Here is a 19,408-nt window from a genome sequence, read left to right as displayed (position 1 = left end):
GCCACAGTTTATCTGTTTACCTCTTGATAGACATTTGGCTGTTTTCAGTTTTGGACTATGATGAATAAAGCTTCAGTGAACATTCAACTATAATTGTCTGTATGGACATGTTTTAATTTCTCTTGGGTAGATACGTAGGAGTGGAATTGGTAGGTCATATAGTAAATGTGTTTATGTTTCACATTATAAGAAACTGCCGGATTGTTATTGCTTTATGCTCCCATCAGCAATGCATGAGAATTCCATCTCTTCCACATCCTTGGCAAAACTTTTTTTATTTTAATTAACCTTTCTGTGAACATGTAGCCGTTGTGTTTTAACCTACAGAATTGAGAAGTGTCTCCTACTGCTTGCAGTTATAGGACTTTATTGTCTGTTTTTTACAGGCTGCCTCTGGGGGACTAACTACACTTTAATTACTTTCCTGTGTGTCACAGGGGGTCAAAATAATATTCTGCTTACTACATAGAATGGCTCCTTCCTGTGGCACGTATAGTGATTGGCTGTGTCATACTTCCATCCATACCTAGTTTCATTATATATAGTTTCCTTCATAAACAGTATACAAATCCTGACTATTTAGAACTTTTTTTCCCTGCTTTTTTGGGAGTGTTTATATTAGCTTTGCAGTTTCCTCAGCTGGCTAACTTTAGTTGAATAAAAGTCTTACTTAAAGCCACTCCCGTTAGCTAGCTAAAGACCTCTCCAGTGGGGTCAAATTTTGGTCTTATGTAAAAAATGAGGGGCATTTTATTAAAATTATCAAGTGTATCTTTACAATGCTGAAGACACAAAGTAATTGGGTATCATCTAGATGCGTAAGGAAACTAAATTTTGGTCTTAGTTGTGGATGGTTGGATTTTTTGGTTGCCTTCTTTTTTCCCTCAACATTTAATTTATTTTTTAAATTAATTAATTAATTTTATTTATTTATTTTTGGCTGTGTTGGGTCTTCCTTGCTGCGTGCGTGCTTTCTCTAGGTGTGGCGAGCGCGGGCTACTCTTCGTTGCGGTGCGTGCACTTCTCATTGCGTTGGCTTTTCTTGTTGCGGAGTATGGACTCTAGGCACGCGGGCTTCCGTAGTTGTGGCTCGTGGGCTCTGGAGTGCAGGCTCAGTAGTTGTGGGGCATGGGCTTCGTTGCTCCAGGGCATGTGAGAACTTCCCGGACCAGGGCTTGAACCCTTGTCCCCTGCGTTGGCAGGCAGATTCTTAACCACTGCGCCACTAGGGAAACCCTCTCCACATTTTATTTTGAAAAATTTCAAACACACAGAAAAGTTGAAGGAATTGCACGAGAATACCCGTTTACCACCTAGATTCTATAATTAACATTTTACTGTATTTGTTTAATCACATATCTGTTGAAAATTTTTGATGGTGTGTTTAAGCCTTTCTTTGTAGAAAAAGCATTGATGGGTAGAACTTACTGGGCAGTAGTTACTTTTGTGTGGTATAGGACTTAGTGGTTCTCTGATGCGGTAGTTCTCTTTTGAAGTTGACTATCTTGTGTTTCTTATTATCATTGGTTGAGAGCTCAGTCATTTATTTTCAAATGAATTCCCTCTAGATTATGTTACAAAGACAAAAGAAAAGCAAGGGAAATTGGTCGTAGAAAGGGTTTGTTTGTATCATCAGGAGGCCAAAATACTGCCAACCTGCTTGCCCAGCTGATAGAAATGCTGTCACATGAATAACTACCTTTTATTGAGTGATTACTGTATTCTAGAGCTTTATCTCATTTGGGGTCTTACAACAACTCTGTTATCTTATTAGCCCCATTCTATGAGTTAAGAAATTGAGGCTTAATGAGATTGAATCATTTGCCAAATGTCTCATCTCTTAAATGGCACAACTGGTATTCAGACAGAAGTCTCTCTGACTCCAAAACCCATGCTTTGAACCAGAAGTCTTTAGTGCTGAAAGTTCCCTTTCTGCAGAATTTATAGTTTACATTCATTTTTGTCTTCAGAATCGGCCAAATTGGGCCACACCTAATATGAGTCTGGTATAGTAGCATTCTTGTGGAAAAGGGGATATCATATAAACATTTTTATGACTATGAAGGGCTCTTAATTCTTGAGGAGGGAGGCCCCTTTTTGAAATCAGGCATCCTGGGGTTTTTACTGACCTATTTCATTCTCTGAAGAATTAAGGAATTTCCAGCTTGTATTAAATTGTGGAATGTATAGAATTCCTTCTACAGTTGAACCAGATAAGTATTAGCAAGTGTGTTTAGAATATGACACTGGTAGTTCTTTCCTGTTTTTTTGTTTTTGTTGTTATTTTGGGTTTCTTTAAGAGGGTTTTTGGGATGATAGCCAATTTGAAGCTTGGTCTTACTATTAAAGAAGTGAAACCTAAGCAAGCTTCCTTGCTCCCTGCCTACTTTTGGAGTAAGCCTCACTTAAGTTTGCCAATTTTCAGGGCATATTTCTGTGAGTGACCCAAGGAACAGTGTATTCTAACTTGAAAACTGAATGGGTGGAGGTATGCATTGAAAACAATAGTTTTTAACCTTTCTGGAGATTACGTACTCCTTTTTTGAAGCTGATGAAAGCTGTGGGCCCTCTTCCCAGAAAACAATGCATATATGTAGACAAATATAATTTTACATACAAATTCTGTAGGGGTTCACTGACCGCCGCCCGCCCCCAAGCCTATCGACAGAGTAGTCCAGATTAAAAATCCTTTAAAATTAGGAAAAATTAGGGAGCTGAAAAATAAGATTTGAGCATCAGTTCTTAAACTTTTTTCACAAATGCTGATCTCATAAAATTGATTATACTAACATAAAAATCATGTTTTAGTATCCAAGATATTTACTTCAGTCTCTACGGTATTAGTTTTCCTCACTTTGTTAAAAAAAAAATTAACAAGGATATTCGTGAGTTAAGATTCCTAGGGATAGATCAAATTCTCTCTGTTGATTTTTAACTTTTGCCTTTTCCATTTTATTTCTTCTACCATCAAAATATTTTCCCAGAACTAGTAATTAGGTCAAAGATTCAGATGAAATGCTTTACCAATCCCCAACCTTAGGTTTACATTTATTCTTTAACCAAAATCTCTTCATAACCCATAGATGCATAGTACTTCTTTCCTTAATATACTTTCTGGTATGATTGTTCAGGCATTGATCTTGGCAAGTTACATGTTTTATTACGTTAATCTTCACAACGACTCTGTTAGGGACTTATTATTGTCTCTCTTTTATAGACATGGAAAGCAATGCTAAGAAAGGTTAAATGACTTAAGACCAGTTCTGGCAGGGCCAGGATTTGAACCCATGTAGATCTAGCTCCAAAGCCCATTTTCTTCTATTTTACCATCCTGCTCTATGATCAAAGAACTGACCACTTTTTCTGGCCACTGGTCTGACCTGATCTGAATTTTCAAAGCTCAAATTTCCATCAGTGGAGGGAGCTCTTTATTTTCTTCTATAGCTAGCCAGTTGTAAAATTGCTGTCGTGTGTGTGTGTGTGTGTGTGTGTGTGTGTGTGTGTGTGTATTTAAGTTAGATTTTAGGTTGTGAAATGTCAAGAGCACTGAATTTACTGGCTAGATTGTTAAACCTAGAATAAGGAAGGAGGCTTAGCTGGATGATCTCCTGCCTGTTCTGTTTATATAAATGGATGTTTCAGATACCAGACTCTGACAGACAATTCCAGTGATTGAAAAGTTTGTGGAAGGCTTGTTACTAAACCTAGCATCATTTGCAGGAAGGAAAAACCCTAATGGTTTGGAACAAGAGTGAAAAAGAGTGTAAAGGGTAGATAAGCTTTTATGAAATTGACTAAAGGCCAGGTGTGTATTTCCTAACCCTCTTGGGATAGCCATGGGGGGAACCTCCAGGTCAGCTAGCTGCCTAGTGGTTTTTGCTGAGATAACGGGCGGGGTCAGCATTCTGGGAAGGTAGTTCAGTTTGCTGAGTGAGTTTTGTGAGACTCAGCATCTTTCTTGACAAAATTATTGTTCTTCCAAACCTTGTACTTTTCCTAGTTTCAGCCTTTTTATACACAGTGGAACAGGAAGGAGAATGCATAGGTTGATTTACTATGTAAACTTAGCGATACATTTTTTAGTTTGAACTGATTACACAGGGCTTTAAGTGAGATAGCACAGAACAGAAAAAAAAGTAGATACTAATTGAAGTGATTGGGAGAACAAAGGAAGTTGGGTCAGATAATAAAATTTTAGAGAGTTTATCTCCTTGCCTTTTTAAAAACTGAGTGATAGAGGAAACTAGTGTGTATGAAGATATATATCATTTAATTCCCAAGGTGATGAAACTTGGTATAAAGGAAAATTAAGTTGACCGATTTTAAGATATGGGGAGAAATCAGATACAAATGTAAAAGAACTATCTTAAGTCATACTTTTTGGGTCTTTACAAATTAAGGGAGCATATTTTGTGAAAAATTTCTTTTGACAGAATTCCGAATTCTAAGAAATTTAAAAAGGACAAAGAACAGTTCAAATGGCAGGATTGTTAAAAGCCACTTTATTGTATTGTATACGTGCTTAGTTAGGATGAGGAAATTGGCTTTAAAAGCTTTGTTCCCTCATCAGCTTCACCCTCCTTCCCTTGTGTTTTCCTGAGGCTGTGTGCGAGGTTTTAGCATAGAGGAAGGGTAGGTCCTTTCACCTGTTGCCATTTTTCCCCCCTGCCATAAGTTCACACACACTTTTTCACATTATGATTTGTAAAAACATAAACAGCTTTTCTGGAACCAAACTGATCTTTTTATTTTGTGGTTCATACTTCATGACACTGGAGTGGGGGCAGGAGGGTGGAGCTATAAGGTGTTTGGACCCTTCTGGTTTATGGGATTGTCTTTTTCCCTTTTTCCCCTTAGGAACGGCGTGAATGTTGAGGGGGCGACACACAAGCAGGTGGTGGACCTGATCCGAGCAGGCGAGAAGGAATTGATCTTGACAGTGTTATCTGTACCTCCTCATGAGGCAGATAACCTAGATCCCAGTGACGACTCGTTGGGACAGTCATTTTATGATTACACAGAAAAGCAAGCAGTGCCCATATCGGTCCCCACATACAAACATGTGGAGCAGAATGGTGAGAAGTTTGTGGTGAGTGTCAGCCCAACTCCATCCTCAAACACCTAGCTTTTGTTTCTCCCAATCTTATCATTTATGATATATATTAGAGCACTAGGATAAATGACTGCCACCTAGGTCAGTTTGCCTACCAGGAATATGGGTTTACACATAAATAAAAGACACTGGCCCTGATTTATTGCAGGGAGTGAACTACAGTAATGGAAGAAGAGGCATATTTCTGCTTAAGTATAACTCCATTTTATTCTAGACAGTTTTAAGTTTGGATTTGGGCCTTTTGCAATCATGTGTGAGTTTATTTTGTTTGTTCTTTTATTGGTTGTCATATCTCTTTGCTAATAGCAGTCTCTCACTGTTGACTCTGTAGAGTTATAGAGCAAGATTAATTTTAAAGTGTGGTGTGTCTTCCAAAACATTTGGGTAATACAGAGTTTGTCCATGTCAGAACCTCCAAGTGCCCTATACCCCACTTCATATCTTGTTCTTTTTCATTTTCTTTGGAGATATCTGTGTGAATGATTAATTCTGGTTTTCTCCAAGGTCCTCATTATATTCTGCATGCAATTCACATGGGCTATTTTATACATTTCCAGTTTCTTGCTGTTGTAGATATGCAGGAAAGCCCATCTTGAATTCTGGATGATGTGTGCCAGCCCCTTTCCCAAATGCCTTTGTTTGTTCTTTAAAACCTAATTACAACTGATAGCCCAATCTGCTTAATTTTTCCCTTGGTTGCAGTATTCTTTATTTGCCTTTGATTATTTTGGGAGTGATGGTATAATGAGAAATTCATTAATCTTTGTGGAAAATGCAGTGCATTCTGTAGGTATTGGCAAACAGACTACATGTGTTTAAAGCTGATCTGCTGTTTAATGTTGCAGTCTCTGAAACTGAGATTTGTCCCCTGTATAGGAATGAGCTACTAGATATTTATGGTAAATTCTTTTTAATGGGGACATGAGAAAAGCAAGCAAGGAAGCCTGAAAAGTTCCAGAAGGATCAAATAATGTTTGACTGCATCTGTAATTTAGCTGGAGATGATAGCATGTAGGTTTTATGTCAGTCTGGTCTATGTATTCTCCGAACCATACACACAAAATTTAGAGTTTTGTGTTTCAGAGGTGCTATACTTTTTTTTAACCATTTTTTAAATTGAAGTATAGTTAATTTACAATGTTGTGTTAGTTTCAGGTGTACAGCAAAGTGATTCAGTTATACATACACATATATATATATTCTTTTTCAGGTTCTTTTCCATTATAGGTTATTACAGGATAGTTCCCTGTGTTTCCCAAGTAGGTCCTTGTTATTTATCTATTCTATATATAGTAGTGTATATATGTTAATCCCAAACTCCTGATTTATCTCCCCCACCCCAACCTCGTGCCCCACTATCCCCTTTGTTAACCATAAGTCTGTTTTCTGTGTCTGTGAGTCTATTTCTGTTTTGTAAATAAATTCATTTGTATCATTTTTTTTAGATTCTGCATATAAGTGGTATCATATAATATTTGTCTTTTTCTGTCTGACTTACTTCACTTAGTATGATAATCTATAGGTCCATCCACGTTGCTGCAAATGGCATTATTTCATTCTTTTTTATGGCTGAGTAATATTCCATTCTGTATATGTAGCATGTCTTCTTTATCCATTCATCTGTCAATGGACACTTAGGTGGCTTCCATGTCTTGGCTGTTGTACATAGTGCTTCTATGAACATTGGTGTGCATGTATCCTTTCAAATTAGAGTTTTTCTCCCGATATATGCCCACGAGTGGATTGCTGTGTCATATGATAACTCTATTTTTAATTTTTTAAGGAACCTCCATACTGTTTTTCATAGCGGTGGCACCAGTTTACATTCCCACCAACAGTGTAGGAAGGTTCCTTTTTCTCCACACCCTCTCCAGCGTTTATTATTTGTAGATTTTTTTTAATGGTGGCCATTTTGACTGGTGTGAGGTCATACCTCATTATAGTTTTGATTTGCATTTCTCTCATAATTAGCAATGTTGAGCATCTTTTCATGTGCCTCTGTGTCTTCTTTGGAGAAATGTCTTTTTAAGTCTTCTGCCCATTTTTTGATTGGGTTGTTCGGGGTTTTTTGGATATTAAGCTGTATGAACTGTTTGTATATTTTGGAAGTTAATCCCTCATCGGTAGCATCATTTGCAAATATTTTCTCCCAGTCCGTAGGTTGTCTTTTCATTTTGTTTATGATTTCCTTTGCTATGCAAAAGCTTTTAAGTTTAATTAGGTCCCATTTGTTTATTTTTGTTTTTACTTCCATTACTCTAGAAGATGCATCCAAAAAAATATTGCTGTGATTTTGTTTTGTCAAAGAGTGTTCTGCCTATGTTTTCCTCTAGGAGTTTTATAGTATCTGGTCTTACATTTAGGTCTTTAATCCATTTTGAGTTTATTTTTGTATCTGGTGTTAGAGAATGTTCTAATTCATTCTTTTACACGTAGTTATCCAGTTTCCCCAGCACCACTTATTGAAGAGACTGCCTTTTCTCCATTGTATATTTTTGCCTCATTTGTCATAGATTAATTGATCATAAGTGTGTGGGTTTTTTCCTGCGCTTTCTATCCTGTTCCATGATCTGTATGTCTGTTTTTGTGCCAATACTACACTGTTTTGATTACTGTAGCTTTGTAGTACAGTCTGAAGCCAGGGAGCATGATTCCTCTAGCTCCATTCTTCTTTCTCAAGATTGTTTTGGCTATTTAAGGTGTTTTGTGTTTCCATACAAATAAAAATTTTTTTTGTTCTAGTTTTGTGAAAAATGCCACTGGTAATTTGATAGGGATTGTGTTGAATCTGTATATTGCCTTGGGTGGTCATGGTAATTTTAACAATATTGATTATTCCAATCCAAGAACATGGTATATTTTTCCATCTGTTTGTGTCATCTTCAGTTTCTGTTATCAGTGTCTTATAGTTTTTGTAATACAAATCTTTTGCCTCCTTAGCTAGGTTTATTCCTAAGTATTTTATTCTTTTTGATATGATGGTAAATGGGATTGTTTCCTTAATTTCTCTTTCTGATAATTCATTTTTAGTGTATAGAAATGCAACAGATTTCTGTATATTAATTTTGTATCCAGCAACTTTAGTGAATTCATTGATGAGCTCTAGTAGTTTTCTGGTAGCATCTTTAGGATTTTCTATGTGTAGCATCATGTCATTTGCAAACAGTGACAGTTCTGTTTCTTCTTTTCCAATTTGGATTCCTTTTATTTCTTTTTGTCTCTGATTGCTGTGGCTAGGGCTTCCAAAACTGTGTTGAATAAAAGTGGTGAGAGTGGGCATCCTTGTCTTGTTCCTGATCTTAGAGGAAATGCTTTCAGCTTTTCATCATTGAGTATGATGTTAGCTGTGGGTTTGTCATATATGACCTTTATTTTAAAATTTATTTATTTAATTTATTTATTTTGGGCTACATTGGGGCTTCGTTGCTGCGCGCAGGCTTTTCTCTAGTTGCAGTGAGTGGGGGCTGCTGTTCATTGCGGTGTGTGCACTTCTCATCGTGGTGGCTTCTCTTCTTTCTTGTTGCCGAGCACGGGACCATGGGCTTCAGTAGTTGTGGCACGCGGGCTCAGTAGTCGTGGCTCGAGGGCTGTAGAGTGCAGGCTCAGTAGTTGTGGTGCATGGGCTTAGTTGCTCCACGGCATGTGGGATCTTCCTGGACCAGGGATAGAACCCGTGTCTCCTGCATTGGCAGGCAGATTCTTAACCACTGCGCCACCAGGGAAGTCCCTATATGGCCTTTATTATGTTGAAGTATGCTTCCTCTGTGTCCACTTTCTGAAGAGATTTTATCATAAATGGATGTTGAATTTTATCAAAAGCTTTTTCTGCATCTATTGAGATGATCATATGGTTTTATTCTTTAGTTTGTTAGTGTGGTGTATCACATTGATTTGCAGATGTTGAAGAATACTTGCATCCCTGGAATAAATCCCACTTGGTCATGGTGTATGACCCTTTTAATGTATTGTTGGAGTCGGTTTGCTAGTATTTTTTAAAAATTAATTTATTATTTATTTTTGGCTGCATTGGATCTTCGTTGCTGCGCAAGGGCTTTTCTCTAGTTGTGGCGAGCGGGGCTACTCTTCATTGCGGTGTGCGGGCTTCTCATTGCAGTGGCTTCTCTTGTTGTGGAGCATGGGCTGTAGGCGTGTGGGCTTCAGTAGTTGTGGCATGCAGGCTCAGTAGTTGTGGCTCGCGGGCTTTAGAGCACAGGCTCAGTAGGTGTGGTGCACAGGCTTAGTTGCTTTGAGGCATGTGGATCTTCCTGCTCGAAGCCAGGGCTCGAACCCGTGTCCTCTGCGTTGGCAGGCAGTTCCTTAACCACTTTGCCACCAGGAAAGTCCCAGTTTGCTAGTATTTTGTTGAGGATTTTTGTATCTATGTTCATCAGTGATACTGGCCTGTAATTTTCCTTTTTTGTGATATCTTTGTTTGTTTTGGTATCAGGGTGATGGTGGCCTCATAGAATGAGTTAGTAAGTGTTCGTTCCTCTGCAATTTTTTAGAATAGTTTCAGAAGGATAGGTGTTAACTCTTCTCTAGATGTTAGTAGAATTCACCTGTGAAGCCATCTGGTCTTGGACTTTTGTTTGTTGGGAGTTTTTAAATTACTGATTCAATTTCAGTACTGGTAATTGGTCTCTTTATATTTTCTATTTCTTCCTGCTTCAGTCTTGGGAGATTGTACCATTCTAAGAATATGTCCATTTCTTCTAGGTTGTCCATTTTATGGATGTATAGTTTCTCGTAGTAGTCTCTTATGATCCTTTGTAGAGGTGCTATACTTTTAATCATAAGACATGTAAGAAGTAGAAATCAAGATTGGGCCCTAAAAATGGAGCAGATTGGATATTGAGACCTTTGGGGAATTACCTGAGACCTCGAGAACATCTGTAGACTTAGAAAAGGAATGAAACTACTAATTGTCCTTTTTTAAAAAAATCAACTTTATTGAGCATAATTTACTAACATTAACATTCATCCATGTTAAATGTCTAGTTTCATGAGTTTTAATTAAAGCACATAGTTTTATAATCACCACAATCAAGATATAGAACATTTTCATTGTCCCAGGAAGTTCCCTCATGCCCCTTTGTAGTCAGTCCTCTTTCCCTTCCACTGCCTCTGTCAACCACTGATCACCTTTCTGTTACTGTATTTTGCCTTTTTTAGAATGTCAAATAAATGGAAGCATACAATATGTAGTCTTTCATGTCTAGCTTTGTTCACTTAGTGTAGTCCTTTAAGATTGATACATGAGGGCTTCCCTGGTGGCGCAGTGGTTGAGAGTCCGCCTGCCGATGCAGGGGACACGGGTTCGTGCCCCGGTCCGGGAAGATCCCACATGCTGCAGAGTGGCTGGGCCCGTGCGCCATGGCCGCTGAGCCTGCACGTCCGGAGCCTGTGCTCCGCAACAGGAGAGGCCACAACAGTGAGAGCCCCGCGTACTGAGAAAAAAAAAAAAAAAAAAAAAAAGATTGATACATGTTGTTGCATATATCAATAGTTTATTCCTTTTTAATTACTGATAGTATTCCATTGGATGGATTTACTACGGTTTATTTATCTGTTCGCTTGTTGTTGCCCATTTGTGTTGTTTCCAGTTTGGGGCTATTATTAATGACGCTGCCATGAAATAACATTAATGTACAGGTCTTTATGTAGATTTATGTTTTCATTTCTCTTGAGTACATACACAGCTAGAAGTGGAATTGCAGGGTCAAATGAGAAATTGTCAAACTGTTTTCCAAAGAGGCTGTACTGTTTTTGTATTCTCATCTGTAGTGGAGAGTTCCAGTTGCTCCATAACCTCTTGAATACTTGGTATTTTCAGTTTTTTTAAATTTTAGCCATTCTAGTGAGTATAGTGGTGTTTCATTCTGATTTTAATTTTGCATTTGCCTAATGACTCATGATGAGTGTATTTTCATGTGCTTAATGGCTTTTCTTATATCTTCATTGTTAAAGTATCTGTTCTGCTCTTGCCCATTTAAAAAATTGGGCTGGGGCTTCCCTGGTGGCGCAGTGGTTGAGAGTCCACCTGCCGATGCAGGGGACACGGGTTCGTGCCCCGGTCCAGGAAGATCCCACATGCCACGGAGCGGCTGGGCCTGTGAGCCATGGCCGCTGAGCCTGCGTGTCTGGATCCTGTGCTCCGCAATGGGAGAGGCCACAACAGTGAGAGGCCCGCGTACCAAAAAAAAAAAAAAGGGCTGTTTGTCTTATTTTGTTTTAAGTGTTATTTATGTATACTGTATATAAGTCTTTTATCAGATAAATGCTTTGTAAAATATTTCTCCCAGTCTGAGGCTTGCCTTTTTATTTTATTTTTAACAGTGTCTTTCAAAAAAACAAGTTTTAAACTCTGATGAAGTGTAGTTTGTCAATTTCTTTCTTTTATGAATAATGCTTTTTGTGTTCTAAGAAATCTGCCTACCTCAAGAACACAAATTTTTATGTTTTCTTCTAAAAGTTTTATAGTTTTAGCTTTCTGATTTTGTAATAACTTTATTTCGAAGTATGATTCACATACCATAAATTCATCCATTTAAAGTGTACAATTCAGTGGTTCTTAATATGCTCACAGAATTGTGCAACTATCACCACAATTTTAGAACATTTTCATCATCTCAAAAAGAAACTCTAGGGGCTTCCCTGGTGGCGCAGTGGTTGAGAATCTGCCTGCCAATGCAGACACAGGTTCGAGCCCTGGTCTTGGAGAATCCCACATGCCGTGGAGCAACTAGGTCCGTGAGCCACAGCTACTGAGCCTGTGTGTCTGGAGCCTGTGCTCTGCAACGAGAGGCCGCGACAGTGAGAGTCCCGCGCACCGCCATGAAGAGTGGCCCCCGCTCACCGCAACTGGAGAAAGCCCTCTCACAGAAACGAAGACCCAACATAGCCATAAATAAATAAATAAATTTATTTAAAAAAAAAAAAAAGAAACTCTATACCTTTTAGCCATCATTCTCCAAACCTCCTATCCCCTCTAGTCCTAGGCAACCACTAATCTACTTTCCATCTCTATAGATTTGCCTATTCTGGATGTTTCATATAAGTGAAACCATATGTATTTTCAAGGTTTATCCATGTTGTAGCATGTATCAGCCAAATGACACTCCATTGTATGAATATAGCACATTTAATTTATCTGTTCTTCAATTGATGGACATTTGGGGTTCTTTATATTTTTTGCCTCTTGTGTATATTGCTGGTATGAGCATGTGTGTACGAGTTTTTGTGTGGATACCTGTTTTCATTTGTCTTGGAAAGAAATACTTAGGAGTAGAATTGCTGGGTCATATGGTAACTCTTGTGTTTAACCTTTTGAGGAAATGCCAAACTGTTTTCCAAAGTGGCCGCATCATAGTTTTATTTTTATGTTTAGGTCTGTGATCCATTTTGAGTTGATTGTTGTATACTGTATGATATAAGGGTCAAGGTTATTTTTTCCCCCATATGGGTATCCAGTTTTAGCAACTTGTGTTGAAAAGAATATTCTTTCCGCACTGAAATACCTTGACATTATTGTTGAAGATCAGTTGAACATATATGTGTGGTTTTATTTCTGTATACTGTTCTGTTCCATTGAGTGTATGTCTGAACATTTTAATATTTATGTCATTTTGATGTTCTCTTTTTAGTGTCTTTTTCATTGGGAATGGGTCATATCTTCTTGGTTCTTTGTACAGTGAGTAATTTTGGATTGTATCCTGGGTATTGTGAATGTTACATTGTGTAGACTCTGGATTCTGTGATATTCCTCTGAGGAATATTGATGTATTTGTTTTACTTGACAGTTAACTGTAAGCTGTGTCAGCTTCTGTGAGTTGCACTTCAAGTCTCATTTCAATTCTTTCAGCTTTTGCTGTGCTACTTTTGAGTCTGTCTTGTGTATATATCATTTAGGGAGGGATCAGCCTGAGATGTATGTGATGTTCGTTCACAGAATTAAGGCATCCCCTTTTCTGGTTCTGTCTCTTTTGGGATTCTCTACTCATTTTGGTGGCATCCATGATTGCCCAGAACCTTTCTCTCTTTCCTCTGGCCAGAAAGATGTCACAGTTTTTCTTGGAGTTTTAGTTGCTTAAGTTATGCTAATTTGTGACTGATGCTCCCTCTCAGGGCAAAATCCCCTAAAAGCAGGAAACTCCCCAACTCTGTCAATTGCTTCATGTTTTGACTCCCCTTTACAATTTTAGTGTACCATTCAGAATCCTCAGGTTATTGGTTTTTGTATTTTTTCCAGAGCTTGTAGTTGTTCACTGGGAGGGTTGGTCTATAGAGAGTTTACCTGAAGCAGAATCTTCAGTTCTATCCATTTTTTCTTTATGTATAATGAAGTCATTATGTCTTCTTGATGAATTGACACCTTAAACATCTCTTGCATTGTTCTTTGTTCTGAAGTCTCTCTCTAATATTAACATATAGCCACTAATAGCCGCTTCAGCTTTCTTTTGGTTATTGTTTTCATTGGATATCTTTTCCATTCTTTTACTTTTAACCTATCTGTATAATTATACTTAAAATGGGTTTCTTGTAGACACCATATAGTTGTATCTTGCTTTTTTTGTGCAATCTGGCGATCTTGGTCTTTTACTTGGAGTGTATAGTCTGCATACTTAGTATAATTATTTTATTTATTTATTTTTAAATTAATTTATTTTTGGCTGCATGGGGTCTTCTTTGCTGTGCGCGGGCTTTCTCTAGTTGTGGTGAGCAGGGGCTACTCTTCGTTGTGGTGCGTGGGCTTCTCATTGTGGTGGCTTCTCTTGTTGCGGAGCACAGGCTCTAGGCACGCAGGCTTCAGTAGTTGTGGCTTGCAGACTCTAGAGTGCAGGCTCAGTAGTTGTGGCACATGGGTTCAGTAGTTGTGGCTCGCGGGCTCTAGAGCACAGGCTCAATAGTTGTGGCGCACGGGCTTAGTTGCTCCGCGGCATGTGGGATCTTCCCGGACCAGGGCTCGAAGCTGTGTCCCCTGCGTTGGTAGGCGGATTCTTAACCACTGTGCCACCAGGGAAGTCCCAGTATAATTATTGATTAGGTTTAAATCTACCATATTCTTTATTATCTATATCTCATGTGTTCTTTATTCCTTTTTTCCTCCTTTCTTGCCTTCTTTTCGATTAATAGAGTATTTTTAATGATCCCATATTATCTCCATATAATTGTTGTTTTATTTTGTTAGTGGTTGTTCTACATTTACAGGATACATCTTTTTAAGTATTATCTTCAAATAATACAATATTACTTCTCATTTAGTATAAGAATTTTATAGCAGTACATTTCATTTCCACCTTCTATCCTTTGTGCTGTTGTTATACATTTTACTTCTATATGTACTATAAAGTCCATGATATTTTGTTGTTGTCTTTGCTTTAAATAATTAAAGAGGTGACTTCCCAGGTGGTCCACTGGGTAAGAATCTGCACTCTTAGTGCAGGGGGCCTGGGTTCGATCCCTGGTCTGGGAACTAGATCCCACATGCATGCCACAACAAGGAGTCTGCATGCCGCAACTAAGAGTCCGCACGCTGCAACTAAGAGTCCACGTGCTGCAACTAAGAGACCACGTGCTGCAACTAAGAGTCCACGTGTGGCAACTAAGAGTCTGCATGCTGTAACTAAGAAGCCCGCATACTGCAGCTAAAGATCCCGCATGTGGCAACTAAACACGCCACAACGAAGATCCTGTGTGCCGCAGCTAAGACCTGGCACAGCCTAAGTAAATAAATATTAAAAAAATAATTAAAGAGATTGAAAATGAGAAGAGTTTCTTTATATTCAAGCACATATTTACCATTCCTGGTGTACTTCATTCCTTTGTGTAACTGCAGTTTCCATCTGGTATCATATTGATTCTGCCTGAAGAATTTCCATTAATATTCTTGTAGTGTAGATCTGCTGGCAATGAATTCTCTCAGCTTTTGTTGATCTGAAAAAGGCTTTATTTCACCCTTATTTTATTTTATTTTTTTTCGGAGTTTGTAAGTTGTGTTCTGACACCTTTTTAAAATGTGCAGTTATGTCAGGGACACAACTTGACCCAAACTAAACCTGTGGTAAGAGCTGGGTTTAAAAGGGTCTAGTTTCATTTTCCCTTAGGAGATTTTTATTTATTTTAAAATTTTTATTGGGGCTTCCCTGGTGGCGCAGTGGTTGAGAGTCCGCCTGCCGATGCAGGGGACACGGGTTCGTGCCCTGGTCCGGGAAGATCCCACATGCCGCGGAGCGGCCGGGCCCGTGAGCCATGGCCGCTGAGCCTGCACGTCCAGAGCCTGTGCTCCGCAACAGGAGAGGCCACAACAGTGAGAGGCCCACGTACTGCAAAAAAAAAAAAAATTATTGAAGTGTAGTTGATTTATAATGGTGTGCCAGTTTCTGCTGTACAGCAAAGTGACACAGTTATACATACATATATCTATATATATATCTATATATACTCTTTTTCATATTCCTTTTTCTTTTTAAATTTTTGAATGTTTATTTTTTTATACAGCAAATTTTTATTAGTCATCAATTTTATACACATCATTGTATACATGTCAATCCCAATTGCCCAATTCATCACACCACCATCCCCACCCCCCACCCCCCCGCCGCTTTCCCCCCTTGGTGTCCATACGTTTGTTCTCTACATCTGTGTCTCAATTTCTGCCCTGCAGACTGGTTCATCTGTACCATTTTTCTAGGTTCCACATATATGCGTTAATATACGATATTTGTTTTTTTCTTTCTGACTTACTTCACTCTGTATGACAGTCTCTAGATCCACCCACGTCTCAACAAATGACCCAATATCGTTCCTTTTTAGAGCTGAGTAATATTCCATTGTATATATGTACCACATCTTCTTTATCCATTCGTCTGTCAATGGGCATTTAGGTTGCTTCCATGACCTGGCTATTTTAAACAGTGCTGCAATGAACATTGGGGTGCGTGTGTCTTTTTGAATTATGGTTTTCTATGGGTATATGCCCAGTAGTGGGATTGCTGGGTCATATGGTAATTCTATTTTTAGTTTTTTAAGGAACCTCCATGCTGTTCTCCATAGTGGCTGTATCAATTTACATTCCCACCAACAGTGCAAGAGGGTTCCCTTTTCTCCACACTCTTTCCAGCATTTATTGTTTGTAGATTTTCTGATGATGCCCATTCTAACTGGTGTGAGGTGATACCTCATTGTAGTTTGGATTTGCATTTCTCTAATAATTAGTGATGTTGAGGAGCTTTTCATGTGCTTCTTGGCCATCTGTATGTCTTCTTTGGAGAAATGTCTATTTAGGTCTTCTGCCCGTTTTTGGATTGGGTTGTTTGTTTTTTTAATATTGAGCTGCATGAGCTGTTTATATATTTTGGAGATTAATCCTTTGTCGATTCATTTGCAAATATTTTCTCCCATTCTGAGGGTTGTCTTTTCGTCTTGTTAATGGTTTCCTTTTTTTAAAAAAATTTTATTTATTTATTTATGGCTGTGTTGGGTCTTCATTTCTGTGCGAGGGCTTTCTCTAGTTGCAGCAAGTGGGGGCCACTCTTCATGGCGGTGCGCAGGCCTCTCACTGTCGAGGCCTCTCTTGTTGTGGAGCACAGGCTCCAGATGCGCAGGCTCAGTAACTGTGGCTCACGGGCCTAGTTACTCCGTGGCATGTGGGGTCTTCCCAGACCAGGGCTGGAACCCGTGTCCCCTGCATTGGCAGGCAGATTCTCAACCACTGCGCCACCAGGGAAGCCCTATGGTTTCCTTTGCTGTGCAAAAGCTTTGAAGTTTCATTAGGTCCCATTTGTTTATTTTCGTTTTTATTTCCATTACTCTAGGAGGTGGATCAAAAAAGATCTTGCTGTGAGTTATGTCAAAGAGTGTTCTTCCTATGTTTTCCTCGAAGAGTTTTATAGTGTCCGGTCTTATGTTTAGGTCTCTCATCCATTTTGAGTTTATTTTCGTGTATGGTGTTAGGGAGTGTTCTAATTTCATTCTTTTACATGTACCTGTCCAGTTTTCCCAGCACCACTTATTGAAGAGACTGTCTTTTCTCCATTGTATATCCTTGCCTCCTTTGTCATAGATTAGTTGACCATAGGTACATGGGTTTATCTCTGGGCTTTCTATCTTGTTCCATTAATCTATGTTTCTGTTTTTGTGCCAGTACCATATTGTCTTGATTACTGTAGCTTTGTAGTATAGTCTGAAGTCAGGGAGTTGAATTCCTCCAGCTCAGTTTTTTTCCCTCAAGACTGCTTTGGCTGTTCGGGGTCTTTTGTGTCTCCATACAAATTTTAAGATTTTTTGTACTAGTTCCGTAAAAAATGCCATTGGTAATTTGATAGGGATTGCATTGAATCTGTAGATTGCTTTGGGTAGTATAGTCATTTTCTCAATATTGATTCTTCCAGTCCAAGAACATGGTATATCTCTTCATCTGTTGATATCATCTTTAATTTCTTTCATCACTGTCTTATAGTTCTCTGCATACAGGTCTTTTGTCTCCCTTGGTAGGTTTATTCCTAGGTATTTTATTCTTTTTGTTGCAATGGTAAATGGGAGTGTTTCCTAAATTTCTCTTTTGGATTTTTCATCATTAGTGTATAGGAATGCAAGACATTTCTGTGCATTAATTTTGTATCCTGCAACTTTACCAAATTAATTGATTAGCTCTAGTAGTTTTCTGGTGGCATCTTTAGGATTCTCTATGTACAGTATCATGTCATCTGCAAACAGTGACAGTTTTACTTCTTCTTTTCCAATTTGTATTCCTTTTATTTCTTTTTCTTCTCTGATTGCTGTGGCTAGGACTTCCAAAACTATATTGAATAATAGTGGTGAGAGTGGACATCCTTGTCTTTTTCCTGATCTTAGAGGAAATGCTTTCAGTTTTTCACCATTGACAATGATGTTTGCTGTGGTTTGTCGTATATGGCCTTTATTATGTTGAGGTAGGTTCTCTCTATGCCCACTTTCTGGAGAGTTTTTATCATAAATGGGTGTTGAATTTTGTCAAAAGCTTTTTCTGCATCTATTGAGATGATCATATGGTTTTTACTTTTCACTTTGTTAATATGCTGTATCACATTGATTGATTTGTGTATATTGAAGAATCCTTGCATCCCTGGGATAAATCCCACTTGATCATGGTGTATGATCCTTTTAATGTGTTATTGGATTCTCTTTGCTAGTATTTTGTTGAGGATTTTTGCATCTATATTCATCAGTGATATTGGTCTGTAATTTTCTTTTTTTGTAGTATCTTTGTCTGGTTTTGGTATCAGGGTGCTGGTGGTCTCATAGAATGAGTTTGGGAGTGTTCCTTCCTCTGCAATTTTTTGGAAGAGTTTGAGAAGGATGGGTATTAGCTTTTCTCTAAATGTTTAATAGAATTCACTTGGAAAGCTGTCTGGTCCTGGACTTTTGTTTGTTGGAAGATTTTTAATCAGTTTCAATTTCATTACTTGTGATTGGTCTGTTCATATTTTCTATTTCTTCCTGGTTTAGTCTTGGAAGGCTATACCTTTCTAAGAATTTGTCCATTTCTTCCAGGTTGTCCATTTTATTGGCATAGAGTTGCTTGTAGTAGTCTCTTAGGATGTTCTGGATTTCTGTGGTATCTCTTGTAACTTCTCCTTTTTCATTTCTAATTTTATTGATTTGAGTCCTCTCCCTCTTTTTCTTGATGAGTCTGGCTAGTGGTTTATCAATTTTGTTTATCTTCTTAAAGAATCAGCTTTTAGTTTTATTGATCTTTGTTATTGTTTTATTTGTTTCTATTTCATTTATTTTTGCTCTGATCTTTATGATTTCTTTCCTACTGCTAACTTTGGGTTTTGTTTTTTCTTCTTTCTCTAGTTCCTTTAGGTGTAAGATTAGATTGTTTATTTGAGATTTTTCCTGTTTCTTGATGTAGGCTTGTATAGCTGTAAACTTCCCTCTTAGAACTGCTTTTGCTGTATCCCATAGGTTTTGGATCATTGTGTTTTAATTGTCATTTGTCTCTAGGTATTTTTTGATTTTCTCTTTGATTTCTTCAGTGATCTCTTGGTTATTTAGTAACGTATTGTTTAGCCTTCATGTGTTTGTGTTTTTTACTTTTTTTCCCTGTAATTCATTTCTAATCTCATAGCATTGTGGTCAAAAATATGCTTGATATGATTTTAGTTTTCGTAAACTTACTGAGGCTTGATTTGTGACCCAAGATGTGATCTCTCCTGGAGAATGTTCCATGCGCACTTGAGAAGAAAGTATAATCTGCTGTTTTTGGATGGAATGTCCTAAAAATATCAATTAAATCTGTCTGGTCTATTGTGT

The 19,408-nt window shown here is 38.2% G+C and overlaps 1 protein-coding gene across 7 annotated transcripts in view; it reads left to right on the top strand.

Moving 5' to 3' along the window:
• SNX27 (sorting nexin 27) overlaps positions 1-19,408 on the top strand; it is an 83,865-nt gene that overhangs the window by 18,853 nt on the left and 45,604 nt on the right. For 5 of the 7 annotated variants that reach the window (XM_060138642.1, XM_060138635.1, XM_060138624.1 and 2 more), the window contains exon 2: positions 4,858-5,089. The exons of the other annotated variants lie outside the window; for them this stretch is intronic. In XM_060138642.1, the coding sequence (XP_059994625.1) occupies positions 4,858-5,089 (232 nt within the window). The remainder of the gene's footprint in view (positions 1-4,857; positions 5,090-19,408) is intronic. 7 annotated transcript variants of the gene reach the window in all.

This window comes from Lagenorhynchus albirostris, chromosome 2 (assembly GCF_949774975.1).
Source record: "Lagenorhynchus albirostris chromosome 2, mLagAlb1.1, whole genome shotgun sequence".
In the NCBI taxonomy this organism is placed as follows: Eukaryota; Metazoa; Chordata; class Mammalia; order Artiodactyla; family Delphinidae; genus Lagenorhynchus; species Lagenorhynchus albirostris.
The sequence above is the reverse complement of the archived record's forward strand: the minus strand, read 5'-3'. Positions and strand labels throughout refer to the sequence as shown.